Genomic DNA, 12,059 nt, shown 5'->3' on the forward strand with positions numbered 1-12,059 from the left:
AGGGGGGGATTTAGAGAGGGGCTCCCCAGAAATTTAGGGGGACCCAGGCACCCCTGGGCAACCCCCTAGCAATGCCTTTGAGCTGGGCCAAACCTAGGAAAAGGTGGGAGTTGGCCAGTGGTTATAGTGCTATCTCAATGATCCCTTGCTGTGCCATTTTTTTGAAATGCACTTTTAGGATAGTGACTTTAAGATCTGAAACTATACATACCATGTACATAGTACAATCTAATGGTCACAAATTTGACACCAAGAAAGGCAGCACAGAAAAGCCTGTAGGGGAACATTTTTAAAGTTTTCCTGTGGACATTCATTTACAGGAGTTTTGTTTCTGCCTTATTCATAAGGGTGACTTAGTACTGAAATTTACTAAATTATGGCATAGACAATCAAAGAAAGGGGAAAAGAACTCAACCAGAAAATTACAGGGAGCCTCAAAGGTTGAGCTGGAAACTATAAAATCTTATAAAATAATTATATTTATTATATAGTGTATACAACAGATTTCTTAAAAACACTGGGCCTGGAATGCAGGCTACATATAAAAACACCAGTGTAAATGATTACAAAGCTATCAAACATAGTTAATAATACACTTATTATAAATGACCAATACAAGACCATATGTGTTTCGGCCTCTTGGGCCTTCCTCAGTGGTCATATATACAAAACATGATTATTAAAAACACATTTGGAAATACACCTTACAAGGTATTTTATCTGAAATTAGAAACCCTTAAGAGGAGGGAGGAAAAAAGGAAATCCTAATTAGTATGACAAATATAATTGCTATAACCAACATTTTTGAATTTTTTTGGGGAAAAGAAACCATATATTCCTTATGTATAATATAAACATTCCTTCAGTTCTATATGATTTGGGGGGGGGAATGGAACAAAATGAAGCCCAAAGATAGGTGACAAATGAAGCCCAAAGATAGGTTAATATGGTTAAGCAATGAAGTAGCTGTGTGTGTTAAGTGCCGTCAAGTCGCTTACGACTTATGGCGACCCTATGAATCAATGTCCTCCAAAATGAAGTAGCTACCCATTCCTATTTGTTTCTGCAGCAAATTTAATTTACCTCAAGACTAAAAAGTCTCTGGCAGGATGGGGAGCCATACTATTCAAAACGTATTGGTAGATCTCAGTCTGCTTGTCCAAGGTTTCAGTGACTTTCCATTGCAAGAAATCCTCATCCCACAGATGGCGCTCTCTTAGCACTCGGTTCAGTACAACTGAGGGAGGAGCCTCGACTTCCACAGACGCCTTCCACAGTCTTAGAGGATTTCCATCTCCAACCTTACTTAAGGGAGAGGGGAGAGAAGAGAAAACTTGGTTATATGTGCAGAATGGGCCATGATCCAAAGAGGCCTGTCCATGTACCTAAAGTACTTTGCATGCATGTTAGAGCCTGTTCTAACTTTCTGACTGAAATACCTCCTGCTGCAACTTTGGAAGTTCCCTGAGCTTCACAAGCAGCTTTTAAGGGGCCCACAAAGGGCTGTGATGAGATGAAGCCCCTAAAAATCCCTTTGAATACAGGCCAAGAATTCTCCATGAATACAGAGGTTAAAGCACAGTCTTTATACAGTGTACCAGTTGTCATGCAGAAGTCAGTAGATGCTGTTTGGTTGCAGTAAATTACCTTCTTGTAGGAGAGGTCTGTATTTTCTATGCTGGAACAAGTGACCCATCCTTTGAATTTCTCCTTGGCTTCTTTACAGACGTTCTGCATCACAATTTCAAGGTAGGTCTGGTAATTTCCACCTTCTTCCTCCATTTGCTTCCCCAGTTCCTCCAGAGTTGGAGAATGCACTTCCGCATCCACATATGAATTCCGAGACTGGGCTACCATGTCATGTGGGATCTGCTCCAAAGAATGGTGGTTGCAGATTAATGGGTTTGAGCAAGACTGCTTCCTAGAAGTTTATTTATTTATGAATTAAAATACTTGTACCCTGCCTTTCCTCTTGGCTCAAGGGGTATTACAGATAAAAAAAATCAAATATTACAGATTAAAACCAAATAAGATTAAAATCCCAAATACCTCCCTCCCCTCCAGCTGTTCATAACCCATCAAAAGCACTTGCAAATAATCAAGCCCTGCAGTTTTGCTACGTGAATACATATCATGAAAGCTTCTGAGATCTGACGAGATCAGGTTAGCCTGGGGCTATCTAGGTCAGGGCTTAGACTTTTTTGGTTTTGCTTTTTCTCTCCTTTAACAACTTTTGGTATTATAGACTTGTGGAGACCTGATGTGATTAGCAAGGGGACCGGGCTAGGAGTTCAAATCCTTGTCCGCCATGAAATTCACTAGCAATGCCATCCTAAGTGAAGTTACACCCTTCTAAGCCCATTGACTTCAACAGACTTCAAAGGGGATAACTTTTGTTATGATGGCACCGCAGATGACTTCTCAGCCTAACATATATCACAGGGTTTTTGTGAATATAAGTTGAGGAAGAGAGAACCAAGAACCTCACCCTGAGTTCTGTACAGCAATGTAATAAACAGGTCAGGTTTTGACTTTCTAATTGAAGTAATGAAATTGACAGATTTCAATGAAATTTTTTTGCATGTAAAAGTATTTCAGTTGTATTGGACAGTTGTAGAAAAGGCTACTTTATTTTGACTCAGTTATTTGGCACTTACATTTTACTTATACATCAACCTGACTACTTAGAAGAATTGAAAGTACTGCAGGAACCAGCTATAATATATAATATAAATTTGTATTTAGAAAGCTTCTGGTCAGAGAGAATTGTAAATTTTTCTTGTCTGTATTGCAAATTTAAACATTAAATTTAAATTGCAATTTTTAATGTATGTTTTTTTATTAAAATAAAAATCAAAAACAACAAAACAGTGCTGTAGAAAGGCTGGAAAGAAATAACACAAAGAAGCTTCTTCTGCAACAACTGAATAAATAGCCCAAATCCAAGAGCTACTTATTCCATGGTCAAAGTGAGGAAAAACTATACAGGTTTACTACTTCAAAGTATGCTCCCTTATGGATATTGCCTTCATGAATAATGCTGTCTGAATCTTTCACTCACCTCAAAAAGTTTATCACATTCTGTTATCATATGAGTCAGGCCCTGAGTTGCTGCCAGGTTTTCACTGAGATCTTTCTGATCTGGCTTCCCGTTTGCATATTTTTTCTGTATTACTCTGCAAATGAAATTCAGCATCTCAAGTAAGATAAAGGAACAGAGTCTTTTCTCAGATGAAAGCAAAAGTTGTGAGACATAACTTCTCAGTACCAAACTAGTGACAGTTCTTTATACTTAACTTTCGTCACATCACAGAGCTGAAGAAAGACCCCTTTTTTATTGCTGAGGAGAAATGTGTACCTTAAGTATTCTCAAGGCAAAATTATAAAAAGCAGTAAAAGTTGAAGAGTGTACATCGTAGCTTCCATAGAATAAAATGGCAGGAAGACTACCTGTCTGTACAATGAATTAAATCCTTCCCCCCCACCCCAGACATTCCTGAGAAAGCTGCTATAGATCAGTTATGATGTGCAGTGGTACCACCAATGTTTAAATGAATCTCTTCCCCATTTAGTGATGACATATCAGGCATTATCTCAGCTTTGCCCCCCCCCAACGGAGGGGGGAGAAGAAAAAGAGCAGGCTCCCACTGCCGCCACTGGCCCCTGTTCTTTCTGGAGCTTGGGAAGCCGGCTCAGAAGCAGCTGCTTTAACCCTCTCTGTTTAAGGTTCAAGCTTCTGGCTTCCAGTGACAACCCTCACCCACCTCACAGCAGGGAGGGTGGGGGTGGCAATAATTCTGGGGTCCCATCCTGGACTTTTACTCAGGGCCCCAGAATCACTAAGACCACCCCTGTTACTTAGCACATTGTTTACAAAATCAATATGGCAAGTTTGGAAGTGGGAGAATGATGCTGCCAAATTAAACGAAATCACTACACAACATGGTGAGATCTAGGGTTCCCAGTTCTGGGTTGGGAAACTCCTGGAGATTTTTGGGGTGGAGCCTGGGGAGGCAAGAGTCTTCAGCAGGGTATAATGCCATAGAGACCAACTTCCAAGCAGTGGTTTCCTCCAGGGGAAATGATCTGTGTCAGCCAGTTGTGATTCCAGGAGATCTCCAGCCACCATTTCGAGGTTGGCAGGCCTAGGGATCAGAGCCAAGACATTACGGACTCCAAATGGGAAACTGCACAGTCGTGCCAGTTACGCCTTTGAAAGCAGAATTTAGATCAGGGATGGGGAACCTCAGGCCCGGGGGCCATATGCGGCCCCCGAGGACATTTTTTGTGGCCCTCGGGAGCTCCGTGGCCCTACCGTGGAGGCAGGGCACAGGGTGGCCCTCCCTGAGTGTGTTCCTGGGGCCATGGCTTTCAGGGGCGTTGCGGCGCCCTTTGGACCTCCTCTCGCCAACTATTAGTCAGCGAGAGGAGAGGGGAGGGGGAGGGACGCGTCCCCCAAGGCTGCCCCCTACAGCCGCCGTGTGCAGGAATGCCGCAGCACATGTAAGCCCCTCTCACTGCCTGTCGGCTGTTCAGCAGCGAGAGGGAGGCGGGGGGGAAGAGGCCGCCGGCTCCTGGCAGCAGAGCATGCATGCAGGAGCCGATCGGGCTTCGGGGGGGGGGCTTCTGTGGACTCTGGGGGGGAGGGCATGGAGACTGGGGCCTGGTTGCGGGGCTCCATGAGCCGCCGGGTGTGTTGCGCGGGGCCAGTGTGTGTGTGGGAGGGGAAGGCTTTTCTCTCTTTTCTTCCTCTTTTTCCTTTATCTCCCTCTCTTTCTCCCTCTTTTTCTGTCTTTCTTTGTCTCCCTCCGTCCTTTTCTGTCTTTCCCTCCGTCCTTTTCTTTCTTTCTTTCTTTCTTTCTTTCTTTCTTTCTTTCTTTCTTTCTTTCTTTCTTTCTTTCTTTCTTTCTTTCTTTCTTTCTTTCTCCCCCTCTTTCCATTTCTTTCTCCCTTTCTCTCTCTTTCTCCCTCCCTCCCTCTTCCTCTTTCTCTGTTTTCCTTCCTCCCTTGCCGATCGACTGTGGGCTGCACCCCCCTGGCACCTCGTTTGCTTGGGCCCACCGCTGGCTGCCCTCCCGCCTGGGAAGGGGGAGCAGGGGCTCCCTGCAGGCCTTCTCTGTGTGGCCTCCCCTGGGGTTGCCAACCTCCAGGTGGTGGCTGGAGACCTGGCAATGCTAGCCTCTCCCCCCCTCCGGGAGATCTACACCTGGTATGGCCCCTGAATGATGTTATAAATGTGCAAATGGCACATTGGCAGGAAAAAGGTTCCCTACCCCTGATTTAGATGTTATGCTACAGTGGTCTTTAAGTAGAAGACCCATAGCCAGAATTTTAACTTTGTGGGGGGGGGGGGAATCCACAAAAACGTACAATATTCCTGAGCTTCAACCCTGTACCTCCTTGCCCTCTCAACTGTGACTGTGCTGGAGGTGGAGCAAAGGTCAAACCTAAGCTCAGTCAATGCTGAGGCTGGAGCAATGCCAGCGTCCTAGATCTGGCACTCTCAGTGATGAAGACGGTGAAGGTGTGCCGATGAATGGAGTAGAGGCAGATGTTGGGATGATAAGCAGATGGATTGTGAATTGTGAAAACAGATGCTGTGAGTACGCAAAGTGCCATCAAATTGCAGCTGACTTAAGAACATAAGAACAACCATGCTGGATCAGACCAAGGCCCATCAAGTCCAGCAGTCTGTTCACACAGTGGCCAACCAGGTGCCTCTAGGAAGCCCACAAACGAGACAACTGCAGCAGCATTATCCTACCTGTGTTCCACAGCACTTAATATATTCAGCATGCTCCTCTGATCCTGGAGACCCCCTTCTGGGGTTTTCAAGGCAAGAGATGAACAGAGGGAATTTGCCATTGCCTGCCTCTGTGTAGTGACCCTGGACTTCCTTGGTGGTCTACCACCCAAGGACTGGCCCGGTTTAGCTTCCTAGCTAGGATAAGATCAGGCTCACCTGGGCCAGCCAGGTCAGGACAAAACAGCACTTTTTTGTGCCCATGCTTCCAAAGACAGAAATGCTCTCATTTAGGTGAAAAATCCTGTATGAATCAGCCTTTATTCCTTATAATTTTATATTATTTGTGCCCATGTGTTGAGGCTGCTAGTTGGTTTAGCAGAGGTTTGAATGAATGCCAAGCCAAAGAAACAATTTATTCAACAATCAAATTACTTAAGCATTTAACTCCAGCCCTCCAGAATGGAAAAGGCAAAGAGAACAAACAAGCAAATGCTTACCGTGGTGAGCTTTCTTTCTTTATTATATTGAGGTGAAAAAGAGAAGGGGCCAGGCACACAGCGATATTCATGGGGGTCATCTGATTCTCTTCCACCGAGGTGACGTCGTTCAAGAAACAGAGAAGCGTCTGCAGAACCTCCCTGTTTTCATCAGACATCAGCATAATGGCTGCCTGTACCGTCTGGAGCTGCTGTTCTTTTGGAACATCTGAAGAATGATATGTGCTGTTTTTAAAAAGTTGATCATAAATGAAAACAAGGATGTTTGAATGCTATAGAAGATCTAACTTCAAAACTCTGGATTATCTCTGGAAGGCAACTGCACTTTTCAAAGAAACACACGTTCTTCCTATTCCCTTGTTGTGAGGCTTTCTCACAACCACTCTTCACCTGGCTTGGCTCAGAAAATGGCTACCTGCTCCTCATAGCACAGGCTGGATCCCTGCCTAACCAAGTGAGCAATGATCTGTGTTCAAGACTTAGAATTCTCTTTAAGTGCAGAATCAATATGGATGTGTAACACAACCATCTGCAACTGACAAACAAATGACACTTCTGGATTGGCCAAGATTGGTACAGGAGCGATTTGCCCAGTCAATAGAAATACACCAGCATTGTGTTGTGGTTAGGAGCGGTGGACTCTAATCTGAAGAACTGGGTTTGATTCCCCACTCTTCCACATGAGCAGAGACTAATCTGGTGAACTGGGTTGGTTTCCCCACTCCACATGAAGCCTGCTGGGTGACCTTGGGCTAGTCACAGTTCTCTCCGAACTCCCTCAATCCCACCTACCTCACAAGGTGACTTGTGGGGAGAGGAAGGGAAGGTGATTGTAAGCTGGTTTGATACTCCTTAAAGGTAGAGAAAATGGGGGTATAAAGAACCAATTTATTCTCCTTCTAGTTGCGGCTTTCAGGTCAAACTACCAATCTCATGCTGAACAACACAACTTCTAGATCTATTCTGATTATAGTTGCCCATGATCCTAGCCTGATCTTGACAATTAAATTTAATTATTGTAACAAACATTTGTAGCCCACCTTGCTGATTCTCAAGGGCACTAAGGTGCTATGAAAACAGCAGTCAAATCACCCTAAAATACAGCAAGCGATTCAGCAGTACAAGTACAGTATAAATGCATTCAGCAACAGAGATCCCAAATACAACTGCCAAATCAGCTCCAAATGTCTGGCAAAATAAGGTTTTAATAAGCCCTTTTAATCCCTGCAGAGTTTGTCTTGAGAGTTTTACTACTATGCTTAAATCTTCAGGAAGTTTACAAGTTGTGCAGTGACCAAGAGGACTCATTTCCTTTTGAGAATGCAGATCTATAACTTCACAAGCTCTTTTTAAAAGGATGCTCCTAGTTTGCTGTTGCTATGGCAGATTTTTTAAAAATCTGCACAAGTGAAGGAAGACTTTAATGATTGGACAAATGGGGATCCTTCAGTATAATGCTTGATAAAAATTACTTCACAAGCTACCTGTTATGCTCGCTCAGGTTGTGTTGAAGGTTCCCCTGGGTGAATCAGACACTAAACTAAAGAAAGAACAGGAGAAACAACTTTATGGTATATACTACATTCCCGTCTCTAATTTCACTTTACTTGAAGGTTCATGGAAGCACTTTATTTGAAAGCTTTCAGAAGAGGGTGAAGTGAATGCATTACAACTCCAAGTTGCTAAGCGGAGGAAAAACTTAAGTGCTTTGGTACAGGGACTTGTAAGATCTTCTCTTCTTCTAGAGTTACAGGGCTCACCAGCCAGAGCCAACCGTATAATGGTGGATCAGAGAGCGGAGCAGGTCACAATGATCTGCTACAGCCTATGAGCTGTACTCTGGGATGATCTACCCGGGGAGACACAAATTGCCTTCAAGGTCATTACAGATCAAAACTCTAACATCAAATCCTAAAAATCCCTTGTAACTAGGATAGCTACACACAATCTTGGTCATGTATTTGAATTCACGACACTAAAAAATACAAATACTTTAATATTCCTGAACTGGCCAGAATTCTGCTGCCACCTGAACAATATGAAGCGAGAAGGTGTCATTTGATGTGCAAAATTAGTACGCACGTGGGAATACAGCTATCAAGTGGCGGGATGATGGCTCCATAAAAGTCGCCTACCATCCTGAGCTTGCCAAGTTGCCTCATTTTATTGATTCTATACAATCAAAAACTTGACTCTTTTAGGGAGTACAGGGGCTTTCTCTGTTGTGGTTCCTACCTCATGGAATGGCCTGCCTGAGGAGGTCAAGAAGGCTCCCACTTGCCTGGCTTTCTGCAAACTATGCCGAACTGAATTATTCAAAGGGCTTTTCCGTGCAGGCAACAGGGCTCCACTGTACATAATGATTCACAAAGTTACTCAGATAAATTATTAGGGACTGTGGTCTGTATTACTGTCTATAGCTTGCTGAAACTAGGGTCCTACTAATTTTGGCATCATCTGATGTGTCATGTTAATACTTATGCTTTGCTTCAGTTCTGTCTTTAGATTTCTGGTTGGTTCTACAACCTTAATCGTATTGCATTGTTTATTGAACGTCCCATCCTGTTGATTGTGTTGACTCACTCTGTGTAATCTACCATGAGTCCAAGTGAGAAAGGTGGATTACAAAGAAAGCAATACACACACACATACACAAAAAACACAAATAAAACACAGGCGAAGCACGTGCCTATTTCCTACAGAAGGCATACATTCGGAACATACAATGCAATCGAAAGAGCACTTTCTTGGGAGTAAGCCCCATTTAATAGACCTGCTGAGGAATGCTCTCCCTATGTATAGTACTTTTACCATTAGAAGCAATCCTAACTTATGACCCTTGTGTGTGAAGATCTGCACTGCCTTGCATGTAATATGTATATCACATACAGTTTCCTACAATGTGGGAAAATCGTTTCAAATAATATTGCATTATTCAGGTTACAGCTGTAGGGTGTATCCTATATTTCTTGATGATTTCTCCTGCTGGGCAACAGCTGGAGTGTGCGTTTGTTCACTGACTGGTCACCATCAATTAACAGTGGCAAGACATTTTGGGTGGGGGAAGGGGAAGAGCTACGTGTTTTATTTGGTCACATGCTTTAAACAGATTGCATTAAATGCTGCCTAACAGGTGATTGATGCTATTTGGTATGATCTCACGACATCCCAGGCTTTGGCACTCAGTGAAGGGAATAGCATGTGCAGTTCCCTTGTTTCCCTGGGATGTGTGAACACATCCTCCTATTAGTTTGGGGCTAGTGATTTTATGAGTCAGTCAGAGTTCTTCACTGTAAGGAGAATGAGTTATTTTGATTATGTTGCTGCTCTGGACTCAACAAACACATAAAGCCAGAATCCATTAATTGTAAAGGCCTTACTTGATTTTCTATTTATTAGTTATAGCTATTGTGTAAACTATCTGGAAGAGCCCCATGGCGCAGAGTGGTAAGCTGCAGTACTGCAGTCCAAGCTCTGCTCACGACCTGAGTTTGATCCCAACGGAAGTTGGTTTCAGGTAGCCGGCTCAAGGTTGACTCAGCCTTCCATCCTTCCGAGGTGGGTAAAATGAGTACCCAGTTTGCTGGGGGTAAAGGGAAGATGACTGGGGAAGGCACTGGCAAACCACCCTGTAAACAAAGTCTGCCTAGTAAACGTTGGGATGTGACGTCACCCCATGGGTCAGGAATGACCCAGTGCTTGCACAGGGGACCTTTACCTTTTTAAACTATTTGGGGGGAGGAACGCAGCTGGATAGCAACATACAAATAACAAATGACAATAAATAAAACTATAGTACTTACATTGATAGATATGGAGGAAAGTTTCTCCTAGCTTGCTAGTGAGAAGAGGTTCTGGAAGGTCCCTGAAAAATTGCTTTACCATATCTGCCACATCATATGCTGACTGGTCTTCATAGCTGACATTTTCAGGGGAGCTTTCATTCATGTGACGTAGGGCCTGTATTCGGGATTTCACACCTGACTTCCGAAAAAGGCCCACCTAAATCAATCAGGCATTTTGTCATTAACATCAGAAAGAAAAATATACATTACAAGCACTTATTAAAACAATATTTAACACTTCCCGCAATCATGGCATACACCAGTCTATCTAAGACAGTTTCTCCAACATTTTTCAGCCTGCAGGAACATTTGAAATTCTGACATGGCATGGTGGGCGAATTAAAAAAATGACTGCCACAAAATGGCTGCCACAGGAGGTGGAGCCAGCCACAAAATGTTTGCCACAGATTAACTTCAGTAGCACAGTGTATGTAGATCTTTGGGCTGTGGTGGCAGCTGTTGCCAAAGCAACATTAAAAAAAAATCTGTGCAGCCAATCAAATCTCCAATGGTCAATCTGAAACCTGGCCCCACCCACTTCCTCAAAATACTTGGCGGGTGCCAGAGAAGGTGTCCGCGGGTGCCATGGTGCCCACAGGCACCATGTTGGGAACTCCTGATCTCAGAGATTCTATATAGAATTAATCCTGGCCTTTCAGGATGTGTAGTTAGGATACATCCTCAGATTCAAGTCAGGTCATTCAGGGCTGTGAACACCATATCCGTGAGGTTGGCAAAAAAATAAATAAACATAAATAAATAAAATTTAAAAGTTTGGGTTAAAAAATCCTGCTCCTGAGATACTCATCACACCCCACCTACCTGTCAGACCCTGTCATCTAAAAAAACAACCCCCAGATTATACTGAAGTTCAGTCATGGCCAACTTTCTAACACCAGTAAGGCTAAAGAAAGGCACATGTTGTAAATGTGGTTTGAATGCACATTTTCATTCCTGAAAACAAATGCCTCAGAATGCAGCAAATGTACATGAATCCACTTCTGCCTCACTTTAGAATGTATGTCTTCACCCAAGGAAAAGCCTCGCCTAACCCATTGTCACATACAGACCCCCCTCCAAAGGGTTCAGATCTGGACGAAAAGGAATTCCCTTGGAGTCTGAGTGGCTCAGCTACCAATGGAACTACTCATGATCAAGCCTCCGAGGTGGTTTTTCATCAGGGCATGCCAGGCATCCTTCCTGAGAGGGGATCACCTCGAGAAAGCTGCTCAACCTGTGATTCTGGTAAGGCTGAAGGGTCTCCCCTCCCACAAATCTACTGCTGAGAATCTGTGAGAAATAATTGGAATATGTGTGTGAGAAAGGAATGGCTGCCATGCGTAAGAGTATTAGAAAATCTACCATAATACAAAATAGGTCCATATATGCAAGCCATAATAATCAAAGCACATCAGATATACAAGCCATAATGATCAGTAACAAAGTATGAGTTCCCTGGGTTCAAAAACCGATTCCCTGACCTTCAGATTCAGCGGTGCAACCATTAAATTTCCATCTTCTTTGCTGACAAATTAAAAAGGCAATTGTTTGTACAGTGATCCTGATCCCGGAGTAAAAGTACAGAAACAATCTGAATCTTCCTCAGCCACCTGCATCTTGGTATTCTCAGCCTAATCAATCTCACAGGGTTGTTGGGTGGGGAATAACATTTATCTACTGAAGGCAGCTCACACAGGCAAGGATTTGCAGTAACAGTTTAAAACAAAATTGGAAAGATGGATCCATGTATGACATCCTCAGCTTCTTGGAGGAAGGCCCAGATAAAAATTCAATAAAATAAATTTACTTCTCCAGTTGTAGTAAATCTGGAGAAAAGAGAAGCTAAGACAGAACAGTGTGCTGTCAAGTGTGCAGTGAGAGGACTGCAGATTAACAAACAAGCTGGCACATGTCATAAAGGATTTATTTTAAAATGGTGCGTTATATTAAACAAATGCTACTTGGACAATT

The 12,059-nt window shown here is 43.3% G+C and overlaps 1 protein-coding gene across 1 annotated transcript in view; it reads right to left on the minus strand.

The window, feature by feature from the left end:
• STARD13 (StAR related lipid transfer domain containing 13) overlaps window positions 1–12,059 on the minus strand; it is a 155,159-nt gene that overhangs the window by 4,167 nt on the left and 138,933 nt on the right. Inside the window, exons 8-12 of the mRNA XM_056858396.1 lie at window positions 10,047–10,245; window positions 6,244–6,451; window positions 3,062–3,176; window positions 1,648–1,869; window positions 1,084–1,301 (exon numbers count right to left, since the gene is read on the minus strand). Of these exons, the coding sequence (XP_056714374.1) occupies window positions 1,084–1,301; window positions 1,648–1,869; window positions 3,062–3,176; window positions 6,244–6,451; window positions 10,047–10,245 (962 nt within the window). The remainder of the gene's footprint in view (window positions 1–1,083; window positions 1,302–1,647; window positions 1,870–3,061; window positions 3,177–6,243; window positions 6,452–10,046; window positions 10,246–12,059) is intronic.

The sequence above is a fragment of the Euleptes europaea genome, chromosome 12, assembly GCF_029931775.1.
Source record: "Euleptes europaea isolate rEulEur1 chromosome 12, rEulEur1.hap1, whole genome shotgun sequence".
NCBI lineage: Eukaryota > Metazoa > Chordata > Lepidosauria > Squamata > Sphaerodactylidae > Euleptes > Euleptes europaea.